Source organism: Notechis scutatus, chromosome 4, assembly GCF_049901735.1.
Source record: "Notechis scutatus isolate UNSWTSFEM ecotype Mainland chromosome 4, rNotScu1.2, whole genome shotgun sequence".
Lineage (NCBI taxonomy): Eukaryota > Metazoa > Chordata > Lepidosauria > Squamata > Elapidae > Notechis > Notechis scutatus.
In genome coordinates this window covers 60,445,200-60,467,005 of record NC_142012.1, presented here as the reverse complement: position 1 = coordinate 60,467,005, position 21,806 = coordinate 60,445,200, and the positions used below count along the sequence as shown (strand labels likewise).

The 21,806-nt window shown below is 41.7% G+C and overlaps 1 protein-coding gene across 40 annotated transcripts in view; it reads left to right on the top strand.

Moving 5' to 3' along the window:
• FIP1L1 (factor interacting with PAPOLA and CPSF1) overlaps nucleotides 1–21,716 on the top strand; it is a 39,722-nt gene extending 18,006 nt beyond the window's left edge. For 8 of the 40 annotated variants that reach the window (XM_087963556.1, XM_087963545.1, XM_087963548.1 and 5 more), the window contains 9 exons: nucleotides 3,304–3,397; nucleotides 4,551–4,707; nucleotides 8,096–8,110; nucleotides 8,716–8,742; nucleotides 9,098–9,152; nucleotides 11,035–11,090; nucleotides 15,805–16,018; nucleotides 18,227–18,367; nucleotides 21,394–21,716. In XM_087963556.1, the coding sequence (XP_087819682.1) occupies nucleotides 3,304–3,397; nucleotides 4,551–4,707; nucleotides 8,096–8,110; nucleotides 8,716–8,742; nucleotides 9,098–9,152; nucleotides 11,035–11,090; nucleotides 15,805–16,018; nucleotides 18,227–18,367; nucleotides 21,394–21,544 (910 nt within the window). In that variant the 3' untranslated portion in view covers nucleotides 21,545–21,716. The remainder of the gene's footprint in view (nucleotides 1–3,303; nucleotides 3,398–4,550; nucleotides 4,708–8,095; nucleotides 8,111–8,715; nucleotides 8,743–9,097; nucleotides 9,153–11,034; nucleotides 11,091–15,804; nucleotides 16,019–18,226; nucleotides 18,368–21,393) is intronic. The other 32 variants (XM_087963558.1, XM_087963550.1, XM_087963552.1 and 29 more) reach the window with 5 other exon arrangements.
• Nucleotides 21,717–21,806: the final 90 nt, after the last annotated feature.

Here is a 21,806-nt window from a genome sequence, read left to right as displayed (position 1 = left end):
TTCTTGGAATTGTGAGGAGAGTATTTTCTGTGTGTACTTCATTATAGAATTGGGGAGTCTTAAAATTTAAAATATTTTTGGGTTAATTTCATCAAAGCCCGTTATGTTTTTTTCCTCCCTCTTTTTCCCCCCTATGATGATAATAAAATGAACACATAGAACACTGTTATTTCATCAAGGAGCACCAAAGTTCATGAGTGCCAATCAATGTTTAGATTATTTTCTGCACCAGGATTCGTCCCATAATTGTTTTGTTTTTACTCTGCTAGTAGTTCCTTTACACCCACTGTGCTATTACAGTGGCCATACATGGCTCCACTTTCCAAATGAAATACTGATTAACCATAGCAATAGCACTTAGACTTACATACTGATTCACAGGGCTTTAGAGCCCTCTCTAAGCACTTTACAGAGTCAGCCTATTGCCTCCAACAATCTGGGGCCACCCTGGAAATAGTGAAGGACCAGCCCGTGGTGAAAATGGAGCTCATGAGGGCAGTCCTCCCAAGCTCCATTTTTTCTGGCAGAGGGTTGCAGGAGGCCGTCCCAGTAGACAACGGAGCTTGGGAACCCGTTTTCATTGGCAGAGCGCTCAGGGCACCACAGGTGCCCCCCCCCAATACAAGTGCCATCATGCTGGCCACGTCCACCCTGGCTCCCCGAGGTCAAACCGGAATCTGATGCAGCCTTCAGTGAAATCTGTATGTTTTATCCTCCATACCCCAGGGGGCGCTGGAGGTGAGCAGCAGGGCACAATTCAGGGGTGAGAAAAAATCAGTCCGCCACCGCGTTCGAGGCGAGGCCCCGCAGGATCACCCCATTGACTTGCACACTCTGGTGCAAGGAGCTCAATGGGGTGATCCTGGGGGCCTTGCCCCGAACGCAGCATTGGGAAAGGAGAACAAAGCCAGAGTGAGCAAAAAGCCAGAGTGGCTTTGTTCTCCTTTTCAAACATCCCGCCGCCATGTTCGGGGCGGCAGGGCCTTTCCCCGAATGCATCCGTTGGGAAAGGAGAGCAATCTAGTCCAATGACCTGCTCCAGCAAGGTTGGAAGGGACTATGTGTATATGTATGTGCATGACTGTCAAAACTCCAAAAACAGGTCAAGTAGTTCTGGGAAGGCCAGTCATAAATTAGAACACGTGCTAAGCAGCCGGCCATTAAGTGAGGACCACTTGTATTCGGTTTGCCAGTCACCAAACCACACCCACACAGTCATGTGACTAGCAAGCCACGCCCACCCAGCCATGTGTCCAGTAAGCCACTCCCACCCAGTCATGTGTCCAGTAAGCCACACCCACCCGGTCACGTTACCAGCAAACCACACTCTCAAATTAGGCCATGCCCACAGAAATTTGAATCCCGCCCCTGGGTGGGGGGCATTGAGGATGAGTTTGTAGCACCAAGGGGGCGGTGGACTGAAAAAGTTTGGGAACCACTGCACTAGACGAACTTTTGTAAGTCGAGGACTACCTCTCCTATCCCTTTGTTAATTGCAGTCTAGGACTGCGTTGGCTTTTTTGGTTGCTGTAAAAGGACTGGTCCTGAACCCCTCCCCTCCCCCCCCCCCCGGTCCATGGACCAGCACCGGGCCACAGCATGCCAGGAACTGGGCCAAAGCCCCATCTGTGGGATGCAGGCAGCACATGAAACCACACCCCCTCTGGTCCATGAAAAAACTCACTCCACGGAACCAATAATTAACTAATACCAATATTAGTTACTGCGTTAATACTGGTTAATACTGGTATTAACCAGTATTAATTAATATTAACTAATCCCCAATATTGATCTGGAGCTCTGCTTCAAGTGCTCCTGCCAAATCAAACGGGCCAGGGGATCACAAGAAAGTGGCCACAGAGGTGCTTCCTTATCTATACAACGTTCTAGCTCAGGGCTCTCCACCCTTGGCAACTTGAAGACTTGTGGACTTCAACTCCCAGGATTACTCAGCCAGCTTTTGCTGACTGAGGAATCCTGGGAGTTGAAGTCCACAAGTTTTCAAGTTGCCAAGGCTGGAGACCTCTGTTCTAGCTAGAGCAGGGCTCCCCAACCCCCAGTCTTGGACCAGCACTGGACTGGACCGCAGCATGCCAGAAACCGGGCCGCACAAACAAGCAAAGCCCCATTCACAGGATGCAAGCTGCGCAAGAAACCAGGCCCCCCTCCGGTCTGTGAAAAACCTCTCCACAGAACCGGTCCCTGGTACCCCAAAGGTTTGGGGGCCATTGCGCTAGGACACCTAGATCCCTTTCTCATAACAATTCTTATAAAATATCTGAACAGCTATTACGTAGAAGGAGGGCAGTCAGAATTGTTTCAGAACCCCAAGCTGTGTGCAAGTGGGTGTGGCTATAAAAACAGAATAATCAAATGGATTTAAATTGCAAGGAAATTGGTTTTGATTGGCCGTCAGGAGATAAATGCTCCTAAACTGGAAGAACTGCTCATCTCAGGAAGCAAACTCTCCTTTGTTGGAGGCATTTTAAAAGAGGCTTGGTGATCATCTCTTAGGGTCATTATAGGAGTAAATTTTTACATTGGGCCAGGGGTAGGACTAGATGACCCCTCCTAAGCCTTAAATTCTGAGGCTGCTTGTCCAGAGTGCCAGAGGGATTCAGTAGGAAGCAGTTCATAGCTTGTTCCATTTGCACTCCTATTACATTAAAGAATTAACGAATACCCTTTTATATAAATTACCTACCGCCTATAGATCAGAATAACACTGGTTCATCAAGGCCTTATCCATTCTGTCCTTTTCACTTTCTTAAATAATATTTTGTAAATTGACTCCAGGTCACCACCTAACCTTGACATTTAAGAATCTTCCTGTCAGTACATAAACAAATAGAATAACAGAGTTGGAAGGGACCTTGGAGGTCTTGCAGACCAACCCCCCCTGCTCAAGCAGGAGATCCTATACTGTTTTTCGGTGGCAACAATCCCGATTAAAGCAGATCTGTACATTATTTTTTCTTGGGGGGTTTTATACAATTCATTACAGCAGCCTTCCATGGTCTGGTGCCCCCTCGGATGTATTGAATTTCAGTTCTCCAAATTCCTGTCTAGCCCTGCTTGGCTGAAGATTTGAGGGATCGAACCCCCAATCTGGAGGACAACAAAAAATTTCTGTAGAGAAAAAAAAAAACTATAGTTCCTGTGCTTTTATCAGCCAAAATAAATTCCTATTTTTTTTAAATCTTACTTACACAATCCTTCCATTTTCCAAAACAATATTTATGAAAATTGTTTGCACTTAGTTTAAATGTTTTATGAAATAATGTTTTGTACTTCCTTTTTCAGACGCCTCTCTGGGACAATAGATGTGATTGGACAGACCATCACAATCAGCCGAGTAGAGGGAAGGCGGCGTGCCAATGAGAATAGCAATATTCAGGTTTGTTTTCATAAATGTAAAACAAAATAACTTCTACCCTCAATCCCAAAAATTCCCATCCAACATCAGTACAGAAGATGAACTTACACAATGTGTTAGGGTTGTTACGCAAAATAAAAATAAAAAAATAAAACAGTGAATATGACTCACAATCAAGCCATGGATTTATTCATTAGATACATTAGAATTGAAGGAAGTTGGAGAGAATTTCAAATCGAAAGATTGAATTGTTATCCTTTTAATATAACGGGCTATTATATTAATTTATTATATTATCATGGATTGTTTCATCCATGAAAGTGTGACACGTGTTCCTTGCTCTCCCCAAAGCTGTAGGGCCTCCTTTATGCAATATAGAAATTTCAAAAAGAGCACTGATTGGTGGCACATGCCATAAACCAGGGGTCAAACTCAAGGCCCGCGGGCTGTATCCGGCATGCAGTGTGGTTAGATATGGCCCACGGGACCGGCCTGGAAATAGCCCACGGTGCCTCTGCTACCAAAAAAGGGGCCCCGGGGGGGGGCATGCCCTACCCCCGGCTCCATTCTGGGCCTGGATGGACTCCTGCAGCACTCTGGTAGGGGTGTGTGTGACTCAGAAAGTTATAAAAGGGAGGAAAGGTAACATATTTCACCTTTCCGGCTTGCAGGATTCTGCTACTATAGCCTATGTCAATAACTTGTAGTTCTAGTCTTCCTATGGAGTTAGTTTCTTGACCTGGTCTCTCTCTCATAGGGTGATCAAGTAGATCAACTATGTATTAAATCAAATCACAGAAATGTACCCCTCTCTATTTTTATAAGTGCATAAAAACCATATGTGGAGGTGCGGTCCCGTGTCATGCCTACCATGGTGATGGCCATGCCCCACGCCCCCACTGGTCCTTCGAGGCCAAGCACAACCTTGATGCGGCCCTCAGTGCAATTGAATTTGACACCCCTGCCATAAACAGATTTGATCTTCCTCCCTCAAGGGTTTATTGCAAAACATTGCATTACTTGCCCCTCCCTCCCCATTGAATAGATTATTCCATTGAATAGAAGCAGGCAAATGCAAATATTAGTTTAGATTTAGCAGGTCCCGAAGGGGAGGAAAGTACATTTTCCGCTCCTTTTTGTCCAAAGGCAAATATAAAATTGGTTTTATTTATAGGTTCTTTCTGAACGCTCCAGCAGTGATGTAGACAACAATTTTTCCAAGCCGCCTCCGTTTTTTCCTCCAGGAGCTCCACCCACCCATCTTCCTCCACCTCCATTCCTTCCACCGCCTCCATCAGTTAGTACTGCTCCTCCTCTTATTCCTCCTCCAGGTAAAAAGAAAAGTTGGGGGGAAAAAGGACAGTGTTTTAATTGCAGTGTATGTGCCTCACCTGAACCCCAAACCACAATGTTGTGTATTTAGAATTAGACATGTTCTGAGCAAAATTCAATTTTTATTTGGTACTGTAATATTCTATGTGGCTTCTAAAAATCATTTTGCTTGAAGAATATGTTTCATTTCTGAAGTAGTTTTCACATTTCTCCTCTTTTCCTGAAAGATCATAATTATTGATATGCTGCCGCTTCTAAGTAACTGGTTCCTGGTCTTTGGAGAATTTCATGTAATTTCCTTCATGTGGAATTTGAACTGCAACATAAAATACAAATAAGATTATTGGACTGGCTGTCTTCTGATCACCACCTTAAATTTAAAACAGGACAGAATAAATTGTGGGCTAATTGGAAATATTTTAGTCCTTGATAGGTATCATGCACTGAAGGTATTCTCAAAGAGCATTTTATTAGCAATTTGCTTCAATTTTAGACAATCCCAACAGTTACAATTTTCTTACTATCCATATTAATTATATATAGAATATAAAGCAGAAACAGCAGTACAATAGATCTTAATTGTCAGAAACCACAGCAATAAGAAGAGCATTTGTACTTGCAATAAACAACAAATTAGTAATACTCCGTAACTCCAAATTGAGTGAAATGTGCTCAGAAAGCTAAGGCCCTCACTTGGTTCCAGAAAAATCATAATGTAGGTGGCAGCAGTGCCCGCCCCCAACCTTTTGGGCATTAGGGACCGGTTCCGTGGAGAGAGATTTTTCACAGACCAGAGAGGGCATGGTTTCTTGTGCTGCCTGCATCCCGTGAATGGAGCTTTGCTTGTTTGCGCGGCCTGGTTTCTGGCTTGCTGTGGTCCAGCGCTGGTCCAGGACTGGGAGTTAAGGAGCCCCTCTCTAGCTAGAACAGAGGTCTCCACCCTTGGCAACTTGAAGAGTTCTGGACTTCAACTCCCAGGATTCCTCAGCCAGCTCCTCGCCTCAAAGCTGGCTGAGGAATCCTGGGAGTTGAAGTCCACAAGTCTTCAAGTTGCCAAGGGTGGAGACCCCTGAGCTAGAACGTTGTAGGTTTGTCCTACAGAGGAAGCACCTCTGTAGCCACTTTCTTGTGATCCCCTGGCTCGTTTGATTTGGCAGGAGCACTTGAAGCAGAGCTCCAGATCAATATTGGTGATTAGTTAATATTAATTATTATTGGTATTAGTTAACGCACACAGCATATTGAACGGTAGGACTAATGAAATACAGTTTTCCTTTCCTTATCGTTCACACCTTAGCTGCAACAGTAACATATCATACTTGAGTGTAGTTTTCTGAGAGCTGGCAAATAATGAAAACAAAAAAATTAACACATATCATTTAAAATAAAATAACATTGTGATAAACATCTCTAAATGTTAAGTTTTGGAAATAAGCTGTTTATAGAGTTCATAAAAGGAACATTTTACATAGTAAGTTTTCACCTGTAGTTAATTGTCAAACTAAAGCTGGACTACATACTTAATTACAAGGAAATCTACTTATTTGAATGTAAGGTTACACTAATTCATCTAGGAATAGCTTTGAGATCATTCAGTATTTCTTTTGCCTGTGTACTCTCCCCCACCCCAGTGATTGCAATGCTTCTTGCCCAAAATACAAATTAAAATATTGCCTACATCTATTTTTGCCAAAATAGTAGGAAACTTTCTGTCCCAAAGGTGCTTCTGGACTTTCTGGTTTTTCTTTCGAAGACATTTCGCTTCTCATTCAAGAACCTTCTTCTTCATCTCTCTTGGATGAGAGGCAAAATGTCTTCCAAAGAAAAACCAGAAAGTCCAGTTGCCTCTTTAAAGAAGCATCTTTGGGATAACCATGACCTGCATGACTTGAGAATCTCCATAGGAAACGGCTGTTTTTCTGACACATTCACAGCTTTTGTCACAAATATAATTGCAGAATTGACAGACAATAAGCTTGTCAATAATTACTGGAATCTTTTGAATTTGAACAACAGCCGTTATTTGAGGGGAGTTCATTTCAGCATAACTGCAGGTAGTCCTTGACTTAACCACAGTTCATTTAGTGACCAGAGTACAACGGCACTGAAAAAAGTGACTTAGGGCCATTTTTCACACTTATAACTGTTGCAGCCTCCTCATGGTCCTGTGATCAAAATTCAGATACTTATGACAGTTGCTGTGCCACGTCTGATCCCCTTTTGCGACGGTCTAACAGGCAAAGTCAATGGGGAAGCCAGATTCACTTAACAACTGAATTACTTAATAATGGCAGTGATTCACTTAACAACTGTGGCAAGTAAAATCTTAAAATGGGGCAAAGTTCACTTAACAAATGTTTCTTTTAGCCACAGGAATGTTGGGTTCAATTGTGCACATAAGTCAAGGACTACCAGTATATCTGTACTTGTAATTGATCGATGAAACCTGAGATGAAAGTGTGAGGAATGAGAAAATAAAACCATTATTCACAAGTTTTTGAGAGGCACGAAGTCAGATTTTTTTTTACTGAAGTTCAGCATTCAATCATATTTGGAAGCAAAGGAGACATTTCCACATGTGGAAGCAAAGGAGGCACAAGTTTATCAGATGAGCCTGCCCTGAGGCTTTCCCCCTTTTTTCTTTTCTTTTTTTATCACTTGCAGTTTCATACACTTGGAAACAATTGTATTGTAGCTTTGGCTCTTTCAGGTTTGCAGCATTTCATCTTCAAAGAGCAAACCAAAATTAAAATCTGACCATTCCTCCTCTATTGGGGTAGAGACGTTTCTTATTAGTTTCTTGTTAGCCAAATATTATTAACTTGGAACTTCTGCCCGGAAAGTTTTCATACATTCCAATATAAAAACATCCTTCGGATGATCCTTTTGAAAGGGTTTTTTTCTTTGAAGCTCTGGTTCTGTGTTCACTTAGCTATTTGTGATGCAAATATCTGTGGAGGCCGGAAGAATTGCTGCTGTTTAAAAAATGTAAACCTAAAAAGCTGACTAAATCTTACCGAGAATAGTCACTGAAAGTAGATGGTATAGAGCTATGTTTTTCTAGGATTTATGAACCAAGTGAGCAATACAATTTAATGGACAGAGTTAACTATGTTATGTACTTTTTCCTGTCACGTTTTACAATATGAATGGGCTCTCTTGGTCTAATTCCCATTCTCGCAAGTAAGATAACTAGTCAGGGATCAGGCATTTCATAATTGCTAAAGTTAGTTTTATCAAACAGCCATGATTGGTATGATGTGTCAATGGGAGGAATATTCTCTTGGGGTTTTTTTTAACGTTCTTTTAATGAGAACCGTATGGCCCAGTTAACGTTAACCTGTCATTTTCCATTTTGAACTTGCTGTCTTGTCTGTTAACATTGAGGATATAAAGGCACAGGTGGGTTTTTTTCCCATTGAAATGTGCATGTGTATTTTTACAAAGAAAAAGAACATTTAAGATGTTACTTTAAGCTAATATTTTTAGAGTTACTTTTTATAACATGTTTATTACGAGTAACATATCTTCCTATCTAGATGATATGGTCCCTGGAGTTTAATGATACATAAATATCGAAAGGTTTTTTTTTTAAAAAAAATATATAATCAGAAAATTCTAATTGTATTGTGTCTTCACTATTTAAATAATGTCATCATCTCTTGCTCAACAGATTTCAAGTCATTAATATGGAAAAGTGCCAGTACGTTTGTTGGGCACATATTTTAATGTGGGTGCATGCGGTAGAGTTTTTATTCATTCATTCATTTATTTGCATGGACACGGCCACAAATGATCAGGTTCTGCTGTTTGTGTAGATTCACACACACAACCTTTCTGGACTGAAGCCAATAGGGATTGGTGGTAGAAATTAATTTACTGCCAATTCTTACCGGCTTTTTAAAAATATGTTGTTGGCATAGAATGCCAATATGGGAACCGCAATATGGGAATGAGACAATATAAACTCATTGCTGAAATGACTGGGTGCATCTTTTTTGTTTTAGGTATACCAATAACTGTGCCACCGCCAGGTATATTTATTTATTTTAAAAGTAGCATGAAACTTAACTGTGAATTCCTTTTTGGTATAAGGAACATTTGAATATATCCCACTTTTTAAAAAAATGCACTCAGTTTTCTTTGAGTTGCCCACTTGCTCAAAGTAGTTGAAGAATTGGAAGAACCTTAGAATATATTAAGTGTGCAATGTTTTTTAAAAAAAGCTACGCAAATTTGTTTTATTTTGGCATCGTTCTATCATTTATTGCTACAAAGTTTTACTAAACGTTGCTGTGCTGGTTTACTGCTGGGACCCAGCTAATATGCACTAACTTAATTTTAGAATTCGTTTTCAATTTAAGCCAACCTGTTAATTAAATATTTCAGGCTTTCCTCCCCCACCTGGAGGACCACCACCTTCCCTTATACCAACTATAGAAAGGTAAATTTTTAGTTTGTAATCTACCGTCACAAGGGCTTTGTTTGTTTTAACAATTGCTAGGATGTGAATTCAAACAAAAAATACCGTTTTTTGTTTTTGACTCTTTGAATTTCCTTGAACCGAAAAGAAACCTGCTTTGTAAGTTTGTGGGTTCAGCAGCCACTTTGGGGTAGGTAGAACAAAGAGCAAGGCTAATTGTAGAGTTGACTAGGGTATGGACAGTGAAGATAAAACGATTGGGGACAGCAAATAAGATTTGAAGTCTGAAGTTAGATATTAGTTGAGCAACTCTTGCACGTTTGATTTCCTTCTCAGTTAAAAAAAAAAGCTTTGGAACAGGGCTAGGCAAGATAGTAACAATCTGCCATATATACAACATGTATTTTTTTTAATCTTTATAAATTTCTGATTCAGGAAAATGTAATCTGGGCGCTAAGATGTTTGTGGGGCTTTTTTAATTGTTGCTCTTCAGGAAGGTCTCTGGATTGTTTCTGGTAGAAAGCTTGACCCTCTAAGACCCTCTTCAAACTTGGCAAATTTAAGACTTGTGGGCTTCAACTCCCAGAATTCCTGAGCTAACATGACTTGGAGGAGGAATTCTGGCAGTTGAAGTCCACAAGTCTTCAAGCTGTCAAGTTTTGAAGACCCCTGCTGTTAAGTGCAGGTAGTCCTTGACCTACAACCGTAATTGAATCACAAGTTCGGTCATAAGACATGGCAGTCATAGGTCACCATGTGACCACACCCAATTTTATGACTTTTCTTGTGTCATTAAGCAAACACAGGAGTCATAAATCGAACCCATAGCTAAAACATTGTGGAGTGCTTTTTGCTGGAAATCAGAAATGAATGCCAAATTCTGGCAAAAAAGTGTCATAAAATTAGTCATGTGACTACAGGATGCTGCAATTAGCTGGAAGTGTGGGCCAGTTGCCAAGCACTGAAAATGAATGAATAATTAATTTTATGATTTAATACCATTTATGATTTAATATCATTTTATGATTTAATGACAAATGCCTCCTAGTATAAGTGATTAAGTGAAAACAGCCAGTGGGGGAAAACGTTTAACCCCAAACTACATATATTAATCATGATCTGAATCAAAACTTTTCTTCATATTAGCAGTGGTAGGATTGGATTTGGCCATAGATCTACCTTCTCACTCCTCACCAACTGACTGAATGATATCGGGGGGCAGGTTCAGTGGTCAAGACCTTGACATTAAAAGTTTTCTAATGGAAGAACCTTTTCCCACGTTCTCTACCACATAGAGATCCGTTTTGTCTATACTTTCCTAGTGTAGCTGGCTGCATCCGTCCGACCCGTAAGATGGAAAGACGGAATATGAACAAAGCCAGACAGGAATATTTCTGGGAATATTGGGCTGATAGGTTCAAAGGTGAATCCATCCATGTTGGAGTATGAACCAAAAAGCAGAGAATTGGGTCTGTTGCTTGCCTTAACATGTAGTTTCGTAAGGCTTTCTGTTGCAGAATGTGTAGAGGGGTGCACAAATAACAATGAGGCTGTGCACGAAGGACCCAAACAGACCTACTTCCGACACCCTCATCCTGTTTATGAAGATAATCACAGGGAGCATAGAAGACATTGATAAACCTCTTTATACATGCAGAGATGGATCAGGTAGCTAGTTGCCTTAATTTATTCCTGCAGAGCTGAAGGCATAGTATGTTCAGGGCACTGTCATTCAGTTGACAGTGGCAGCCCATACTGATTTACTTCAGCATGTTGATGATTAATCCTTTTCTACGCTTGCAAACAAATGCACAGTTCAGTAACTGGACCTGTAATGCAATAGAAATTGGTTAATTTGAACAGAAATATGAAAGAGGCTTGATTTATATTTATTTCCCAACAGTGGACATTCCTCTGGTTATGATAGCCGCTCTGCTCGTGCATTTCCATACGGTGGTGGTAAGTGTCTTTAGTTCGCTGCTTGAAAATGTCACCTGGCTTGCTATATTTTCATATCTAAAAATTTTTTCTTGTCTACAGGAAAACTAATAACCTAGTTTATTGTTTGTTTCCTAAGTCTTGTCTATTATAATCTTTCATTTGTCAAGCATCCATTGGCAGGCACTAGTCTACTATCATATGGTGAGAGGAGGCATGAGGGCAATCAGTTAACTGAAAATACATTCAGTCCTCGACTTGCATCCATTCTTACTATCAGAATTTCAGTTGTTGAGCAAAGCGGTAGTTAAGTAAAATTCCACGTGACCCGTTTTCCTCAACAACCGCAATCCCAGCGTTTCTGGTTGTGGTCATTAAGCTATCTTGGCAAGTCATTCAGTCTCGCAGGGTTGACTCTCCGAGGAAGCTGACAGAGAGAAGGTGGCAACAAATGGTGATAATAAGGTTGTGTATATTTGTAGCATGCTATATTAAACAGTTAATTACAAATATTTTTTTTCTGAAATTATCCAATTTAAAAGTTGCCCATCTCCTTCCCAGAAGGCCTCTGATAAGATAAAATGTTAAAAACAAAAAGCGAATGTAAAAAATGCACAGTGGAAGCAATGATAGTAAATGTCAATATTAAAAAGCAATTAAAAGGCAGGGAGAGAGAATTCAGGGTGCTAATCAGGGTCCTAAATCAGCCCCATGGGTGCATGCTTCTCTTTGAGCTTCAAGTTAGAGCCCAATCTTTAGATATTTAGGTATTTTCAAAAGGCCAGGAGATTGGGGGCACATCTCACCTCTGGATTGTAGGTTTTCTATTTCCAATAAATGCTGAATGTTAAAAAACAAAATGGAACCCGTATCATCATAGCACCAGAAGACGTGCACAAGGAGACTCCTGAGCCTACCCACGTTGTAAAAAATTAATTTTGCTACTCCCTTTTGTTTGTTTGATTGCTGTCGGAAGCATGGAGCAATATTACCTTGAGCAGTCTTATTCAATCCCATTTAGTGCAAAGATCTGCAACCCATATTCTATAGATTGATGCATAGGGTGCTAGGTATATCTAGCCTGCAGAAGAGAAAGTTTGGGGCGGGTATGATCATTGTCTTCCAGTACTTGAGGGCTATCACAGAGAAGAGAGAGGTCAGCCTATTCTCCAAAGCACCAGAGGGCAAGACAAGAAGCGAAGGATTGGTAGCTTGTTAAAAAGAGATCCAACCGAGAAGAAAAGAGGGCTTTCCTGGCGGGGAGAATAATAAATCAATAAACCATTGCGGAAGATTTTCAAACAATCCTTTGTCGGGAATGGTATAAAGTCTCCTGCCTTGAGGGAATTGGCCCAAGAGACATCCGAAATCCCTTCGAGTCCTATGTTCTATGATGCCCTTTTAATAATAGAAGAGGCTGAGATTTATTTTGGGTAACACAAAGTCAGTTACCTTTCCTTGAACTTCTCTAGGAACCAGCTTTCTTGAAAAACTCATTTATTCTCCTGTTTAAATATAATAATGTTTTCCCCTCTTGTGATTAATAGTGATAACGCTGACGTTTTTTTTAAAAAAAGTATTCTTGGAATTCTTGTTTTATATATCATCTGTATTTTGTAAAAAAAGTTTTTTTGTTACGGGGAAATCGCTTGTTGCCTTTTCATAACACGTTTCAAGTTGAATGTTATTCCCATTCAATTATTTATTTATCTAATTTTTAATTGAACCTATTTCTTCTCAGGCTTTGTAATTTCATTCTAAGTTTAGTATTTTGTGAATCTCCCCACGTTCCTGGTTTAGAAATTGTATTGGTGCTGTCCTGTTTGGTAATAGTAGAAAGTTATGCTTCTAATTGAAGAAGGATTAAAAATTCCTGGTGCTTAGAAATTTCTATCCTTCAAAAAGGAGAAGCAAGTGGCTGTTCCTTTCCTTGTGCTACTCACCTTCTACTGCTAGGGAGATATCTTGTGAGAAAGTTCAGTACATTTTAATTATTGTTCAATAAATAATATTGTTCAGGATGGTTCCCTGTGTACATTTTTATGAGCGTGACTGCTAAAGTGAAATAGTAAAAAGAAATCCAAACGCCTTTATTATATACAGATTCTGGATACCTCAGAATCAGGCCATTTGGATTTCCAAACTTCATGGATTCCCATTTTAGATTGTAAGATTGGCATTTGCTTCCATGATTTAGTATTTGGTATAATTTCAGTCAATTATTTGAAAAGCTTTATAAAGAAAATCATTTCTCAGTGACTAATGTCACTTTTAAGCAATGAATCTGCAGCCGTTTAGAGCAGGGGTTTCCAACTTTGGCCACTTTTAAGACTTGTGGACTTCAACTCCCAGTATTCCTCAGCCAGCAAAGCAAAGCTGGCTGAGGAATTCTGGGAGTTGAAGTCCACAAGTCTTACAGTGGCCAAGGTTGGAGACTCCTGCTTTAGAGCACTAGGCAGCATCCAGAAATGACCCCCTGTGCACATAGAAAGAATGTCTGTATCCTCCTTTGGATACATTTTGTCTTTTTCACTAATGGATTATTTTATCACAAAAATAGGAATTATTTTTGTCTTCCATTTCTGTCGTAAATCGGCATGGTCGCAAGATAGTTGACTATGATTAGACCCAATGTTTTAACCATTCTTTACTATAGTTATTAAATGAACCTGGCTTCCTGAATTGACTTGGCTTGTTTGGAAGCCAGCTGGGAATGTCACAAACTGTGATCATGTGACAGCAAGACCCTGCCACCATCATAAAGGCCAACCACTTGCCAAGCACCGGAATTGCAATAACGTGGACCATGGGAGGATGGTCCAGTGGTTATAACTTTGAGGAGAGTTTGCAAGTCATTTTTTCTGAAGCCATCGTCACTTCTAAGGGAACAGTTGTAAATCAGGGACTATCTGTAAGGCCAAAATGAACAAAAGTGATGTTTGAAGTAATTTTTTCCCCACATTTATGCATTTTCAGGACCTAGAAACTAGAACAGTGATGGTGAACCTTTTAGTTGTGGTGTGCCGAAAGCGAGTGCGCGAGCCAGCACCCACAATGCAATGCGCCCCCCTGCACATGTGTGCACAACCCCCCCCCCACCTGCACTGCACATGCTGATTTTTGGCCTGTTTGAGGCCGTTTTCACCTTCCCGGGGGCTTGAGGGAAGCCTCTGCAGACTTTGGAGGCCAAAAAACGGGCCTGTTTTCAGCAATTCTGGTTTTGGCACTCCCATTTTTCGGCCTCTAAAGGCTGCAGAGGCTTCCCTTGAGCACCTGGGAGAGCGAAAAAGGCCTCAAATGGGCCGAAAATCAGCTGGGAGGTGTGCACACGCGTAGTGCAGGTAAGTTTGGCTGAGGCTCACATGCCCTCACAAATGGCTCTGCGTGCCACCTGTGGCATGCATGCCATAGGTTCACCATCACGGGACTAGAACCTCTCTTTATTAGTGTGTTGGTTTGATTTTCAGCGCTCAGTGCCTGGTAAATTGGTTTGGGTAAGTACTGAATGAAAAAAAAAAACTATTTTATTCCAAGTTGAGAGCAAAAGAACTTGGAATATTTTGAACAAAGTCTGTTCTGGCAGGAGAAACCAAAAGAAACGAACAATCAAATCAAGTTTCTTCTATAGGGCACAAGGAGTAATCAAAATAAGTATCTGGGGTTTTTTGTTTTTGTCTTAAAACGACATAACAAGGTGGGATGATCATTTGAGTGGTGCCCATCACTATTACTTCATAAAAAATTGTCAAGGAATATTTTAATTAAAAAAAAGGAAGTGTTTTCAAAGTTCCCCTAGCAAATAATGGAAGAAACCAATGAACATCCTTTTTGGTGTCTGCCTCAAAGCTGCGTTCAGTTACGAAAGATAGATTAACTTCAACACAGGCCACAAGCAACTATAAAATTAACATCCCTTGAATCCTTGGCTTCAGATTTGCTTGAAATGCACCCTTTTGCTGTTATATTTAGTGGTTGGGGTGGGTGGCTCACTTAGAGAGCCCAGTGACAGGGCTATTACATGACAGTCTGGGAATGACAATTACTCCATGCCAATCTTTTAAAAAAAATTAACAGTAAATTTGCTTTCCCAGGCAGGCAACAATATTTTCAAAATGTTTGTCTCTTTAAATGTGTTCCCAATTTGAATCTTCCTCGCCCCCTCAGCTCTAGTAATGCTGGCAATTTACAAATCAATGGGATTCTGCCTAACCAGAAATACTAATTTACAGATATCAGGCTATTCAAAACAACATGAATTAAGCTCCCCTTTTTGTCCTGGCCTTAGGTTGAAACTCCAGAATATAAAATGTTTTGTTTTTAGTTCGGAGCACTTTAAACGCATCTGCCAAACTTGGAACCTCTTGCAGATATCCGGGTCTCTCTCTTTTATCCTTTTAAAGTTTAGAAAAACAATGTAAAAGAAAGTAAATAAGTGCAGCTGCAAATACAAAAGAACACAAATGTGGCATTTAAATATAATGCCATAAGAGATACTCCAATTGACATTACTTTTTAAATTGCTACTGGATGTAGAATTCACCACTGGGAAAGGGGAAGCAATTAGTTTGTAAGCTTTATTCAATCCAGTCATTCAAGGTGGGTTTTTACAGTGAACCTCACATCCTTAGGCTTCCCTTTTATAAATGGGGAGTAATCCCAGTGCGATTCATTTTTGCGCTTTTCAAATGCTGCAAACTTTTTGTTGGTTTTCTAATCCTGGGATTTTTTTCTTTAGTCACCTTTCCGCACCTTGCAGGTTCTGCCCCATCATGGACTAGCCTCATGGACACAACCAAACAGTGGGATTATTATTCCCGAAGGGATAAAGACAGAGAGCGTGAAAGAGACCGAGACCGAGAACGGGATCGGGATCGTGACCGAGAGCGGGAGCGGACCCGAGAAAGGGACCGGGAGCGGGAGCACAGTCCAACTGCAAGCGTGTTCAATAGGTGGGTATCGGGACCAAATCCAAGGCTTTGCAAGGAGAGTTCAGGGCCTGCTTAAAAAAAAAAAAAAACACTCTTATTTCAAACGTCACATGCAGCTGTATATTCTTAGGGGACAAGGACTGGCCTTTGTTTTTCTTTTCTCTCTGAAAACCTAGCCAGCTAACTCAAATTCAAACCAGAAGTGTAAAAATAAACATTACATACAAGACCCAAAACTAAGATGGTGAATTTTATTAGCTCACAGAATGGATGGAATTACCTCTTCCAACTGCTCATATACCAAGATCTATTTTTTTTCTCATTTATAAAGAGATTTGTGCTATTTTAAATAATTCTCTTCTTTTTCAGCTTCAAAAGGCTACATGCATTCAGCGTTGAGTTTAAAATATATGTCCATGTTTGTTCTTATAGAGGCTTAGTACTAATGTTCTCTATTTTGTATGTTTTGTGTTATAAATTACAGGGTCAGTGTCTTAGGCATTAAGATCAATTTAACATCTGTTCCTTAGGCACCTTGATTGAAAGCACAAAAACGATCTGCTCATTCAGGGGTGCTGAAATGAATCTTAATGACTTCCAGGCCTAGGGAAGATGATGTGCTGCTTGCAGACTTAACCAAAAAGGAGGGAAGAGAACATTTTTCTTCTTTCTTTCTTTTTAATGTGACTAAATTATCTGACATCGATAGCAAAACTACTGTCACATGACAGTGTGAAAAGCCAGAGAGCCCTTAGCCTAATAAAACCATCATTTGTGGAATAATAAGAGAAAGTGGGAAGCTTGGGAGTCATAGATCATTCACATATAATATCCTGGAACAAGTAATGAGCCTTTTAACACTTTTTCAGTACCTTGTGAAATTGTGTCTAAGATTAAACAGAACAATATGTTGTCCTTCCACGAGTGACATGCCCTGTAAGCAGGTATTGGCATTATGCTCTGGTAAAAGGTCAGGTTCACCTGGGGAGACTTTGTGGACTCATGGTGTGATTTTTTTGGTAGGACTACTAAAGTGGTGTGCCATTGCTGATGTCAACTGCCACCTTATGCTTCTGTGCTTCACTACCATGCAGAAATGGGGAAAGTGAATGGGAGGGGGAATGCTTGGGGGGGAAATGAAAGTAACTGCTGTATCTCCTTGAGATGCTGCTTCAAGGTTACCTGGCTGGGGAAAAATACCTTTCTCAACAAATGGAGCCAAGGATCGTTTCTATTTAGAGGCTTAAATTTGAGGCAGGTCTCACAGCTGTATTGTGGTCTACTTTTCCCCCAGCTATCCGGAATAATCTGCAACTTGGGATTTTCTCTTGTCTATCTACCAGTCCACCTGTTTCTCCTTAACTTTTGAACCCGGACAAGCCCAAAGCCCACTTTGTGGTGTCTGCCTTAGCTTTAACTTTGGGAGAGTGCCATGTCTTGAAAGATCCAAGAAGCTTTTCTTTGTGTTGCGGCCTGTCGGCAGACAGCCCCTCCAGCAGCCAAATCAGATGAGGCGGCGGCTTGAGAGTCAGTCAGCATCAAGGCAATCTGAGAGCTCTGAGGGGGAAGAGGAAATGGAGCTGGCAGAGAGGCAGGCGGAGCCTGGGCCATCCATCAGATGGAGAGTTGACAGCCCCCAGGTCTGGAGTGGCTGATAAGGAAAAGGAGGAACTGCTGAGTCCAGTGCCTGAGGCGCAGAAAGCAGAGGAGAGGAGAGCAATGGAAATCTATGGGCTGATCCTTGGGACCGAAGAGCCACCGCTGCTAGCGACGCCCCACCCTGGCTCTGGGGATAAAAGTCAGGGGGCAGAGATGAATAGATGTGGCCCTGCCAGACAGACTTGCTAGCCTGCTGTGAGAGAGAGGAGAGGGAGACTTTGCTGAGGTTGCTGGTGCTCCTAATAAAGGGAACATTTATTTAACTACAGAGGGTTTGTCACGCTTGGGAGCTTGGTCAGAACACTTTTATTCTGCCTTCTGAAGGCCAAAACATCCAAACGTTTTGTGAATTTCAATAAAAGGTAGTGCCAGCTGATACCTCATGTTTGTTCCCTTACATTACACGTTCCTGCCCGAATCAGCCTTTCAGAATTATTCTTCGTGGAACATAGAAAGCGGGCAAAAGTTTCCCAACCAATAATCTCTCTGTGCTTTAGGTGTGTATGGGAGAAGCCAAGGGTTGCTCCCTTTAGTTTGACGTGCACTGGAGGAATGTTTTTTTCTTCTTAGTGATGAGGAGCAGAGATACAGGTACAGAGAATATGCAGAGAGAGGCTACGAACGACATAGGACAAGTCGAGAGAAAGAAGAGCGGCACCGAGAAAGGAGACACCGCGAGAAAGAAGAGACGAGACACAAATCGTCACGGAGGTCAGTTCCTTGCTAAGCTCTCAAATGGTGGTTTTATGGGTGGTGCTTAAAATAAAAATGTTGGCTATCCGGCAATACCTCCCTCCCTCTCCTCCTTTTTATTTCCTAGTGAAAATGAAGCCCAAAGTTAGTAAATTGTGTTTTTTCCCCCCAATCAAAGAGATCTGAACGTAGGTCCGTGGTGGCGAACCTATGGCACACGTGCCAGAGGTAGCACGCAGAGCCTTCTCTCTGGGCATGTGAGCCGTTGCCCCAGCTCAGCTCCGCCACACATGTGCATACGTGCCTCCCACCGGCCAACTGATCGTTGGGTCTCTGCCACAGCTGCGCGGGGAGCAGGGTGCATACGTTCAGGGGGAACCACACGTATTGCATTTGCGTGCATGCTTTGGGCACTTAGTGCCAAAAAGGTTAGCCATCACTGCCGTAGGTGATAAACTCAGAATCCTTTTTTTAGTTTGAACATGGGAACTTCGTAATGAAAGGTTCCGTTCATTTGTCTCGGTGGGCTGCTTAGAGCAGGCAAGATCTTAGATGAGGGAATAGAAGGGGAACTTACCCAATTTGCAGATGATACTAAGCTGGCAGGAATAGCTAACACCCAAGAAGATAGGCTCAAGATGCAGATGGATCTTGACAGACGAGAACATTGGGTTGTATCTAACAAAATGAAATTCAATGTAGAGAAAAGTAAAGTTGGGCAGGAAAAACCAAAAGTTCACATATAGACTGGGTGAAAGCAGGCTCAATAGCAGTAACTGTGAGAGGGATCTTGGAGTCTTAGTGGACAACCAGCTAAATAGGAGCCAGCAGTGTGCAGCAGCAGCTGAAAAAGCTAATGCAATCCTAAATTGCATTAACAGAGGGATACAATCAAGATCAAGGGAGGTACTAATACCACTCTATAAAGCCTTAGTAAGACCACACCTAGAGTACTGCATCCAGTTTTGGTCACATTATAAAAAAAGATGTTGAAGACTCTAGAAAAAGTAGAGAGAAGAGCAACCAGGATGATTAGGAGGGGACTGGAGACTAAAACATAGGAATAATGGTTGCAGGAACTGAGCATGGCTAGTCTAGTAAAGAGAAGGACCAGGGGAGACAGGATAGCAGTCTTCCAATATTTGAGGGGCTGCCACAGAGAGGAGGAAGGGGGTCAAGCTATTTTCTAAAGCACCTGAAGACCAGACAAGGAAAAATGGATGGAAACTGAACAAGGAGAGATTTAACCTGGAAATAAGGAGAAATTTTCTGACAGAACAATCAATCACTTGAGACTTTCAAGAAGAGATTGGACTGCCATCTGTCAGAAATGGTGTAGAGTCTCCCACTTGGGTGGGTGGACTAGATGACCTATAAGGTCCCTTCCAACTCTGATTATCTGTTATCTGATCCCTGGGCAGTGGTGGGACCCACTGTCCTTGGGGGAGAGGGAGTGTTTGGCTGCTCTTTGCAGAAGCGTCCATTTGTGGTTCATTTCAAAATCAGGCCCCAATCCCTTTACCTTGTCTCTGAGGAGAGACTGACCAATAGAGCAGCTGTCTTCTTCGTGTCCTTTGCTTATTTGCCAAGTGAAACATTTCCACTTGCTTGCCCCCCTTTGCTAATACAGGTAGTTCTCGACCTATCACCACAATTGAGCCCCAGCGTTTCTGTTGCTAAGCGAGACATTTGTTGAAAATCCTCACTGGATTAATCAACATGTTTTGTGGCCCTGTTGTGTATGTGAAAGTGAGTCTAGGGAATCCTCCAGTTACGACCACAACCGACCCCAAAATGTATGTTGCTAACTGCAACATTTGTTATGAGAGTTTTACAACCTTTCTTGCCAAGTTTGTTAAGTGAATCACTGTTAAAGTTAGCAACCCGGTTGTTAAGTGAATCTGCCCTTTCCCATTGACTTTGCTTGCACGTCGCAAAAGGGGATCCCATGACCATGGGACACTGCAACCGTCATAAGTATGAGTCAATTGCCAAACATCCAAATTTTGATCACATAACTATCAGGATGCTGCAACGGTCATAAGTCTGAAAAATGATCATAAGTCACTATTTTCACTGTCGTTGCAACTTCGAATGGTCGCTAAATAGACTGTTGTGAATTGAGGACTATAGCAGTGGTGGCTAACCTTTTTGGACCCCTGTGCCAAAAATTGTGCGCGCGCTTGCACTTGCGTGCCAGCACCCAGAAGGCAATGCACGCCCCCCATGCCCTCTACGCATGCGTGCGCAATCCCACCCATCCCCTGCCGCCCCCTTACCTGCACTGCACCTCACAGCTGATTTTTGGCCGGTTTGAGGCCTTTTTAGGCCTCCCAAAGGCTTGAGGAAGGCTACTGCAGGCCAAAAACTAGGCCCGTTTTGTCACTTCCGGTATTTTCTGAAAAACAGGAAATGGCGAAACAGGCCTAGTTTTTGGCCTGCAGTAGCCTTCCTCAAGCCTTTAGGAGGCTGAAAAAGGCCTCAAACCGGCCAAAAATCAGCTGTGAGGCGCATGCATGCCCAGTGAGGTAAGTTTGCCTGCAGCTCGTGTGCTGGCACAAATGGCTCTGCGTGCCACCTGTGCATAGGTTTGCCATCACAGACCTGTAGTTTATAGCCAAAAATGAAAAATAAAAATCCTAAGAATTTCTCAGGAGTATGACTGGATGACATGATTTTAGGCCTACTATCTTTATGAATGGAAATCCTGTGAAAGCTGCAACTTCTTTGCAGAAAAATTCTGGCCTCTTCATTGGGGGACATGTATTTTAATTTTAAGGATAGTCATTGATACAAGTATAGTCAAAATAAACAACGGCAGATGAAAATCTCAAGAGAAGCTTAATATCAGAGTTTTTCTTCAGCCCCTTTTTCTGGTTTTGATTTAATGATGAGGGAGGCTCATTCGATGACAACATTGCATAGGCCAAATAATTGGTTTTATAACACGAAGAAGAGCTTGAGAAGCAGGCTGGTGGCACTCAGTCAGAGGCTCCATTAAATCTTTTTGTCCTTTTCTCCTCTCCCCTCTTTTCTCTCCCTAGCAACAGCCGGCGTCGCCATGATAGTGAAGAAGGAGAGAGCCACAGGAGGCATAAACATAAAAAGTCAAAAAAGAGCAAAGAAGGGAAAGAAATGGGTGGCGGTGAACCAGTCTCTGAACAAGAAAACACTGAAGCTGCCCCTGCAGAATAGGCATGTGATATTGTTGCCTACTTGCTTATATTAATGCCAGAAATAGATTGCTCTAAATCTAATTATTTTTCTGGGTCTTAAGATGTTGCTCTTAATCTTGTTCTGTTAGTAGAAAAGCATACGTTTAATTTGGGTTTTTGAAAATAAAAGAGTGAATTTTTTCATGTTAAAAGCAAGACTGTTTTGTCTTCTTTATGCCATTGGAACAGTGAAGACGTCACCAAAAAGTTGTGTTTGGTTACTGAAATTCCTTGCATTTAAT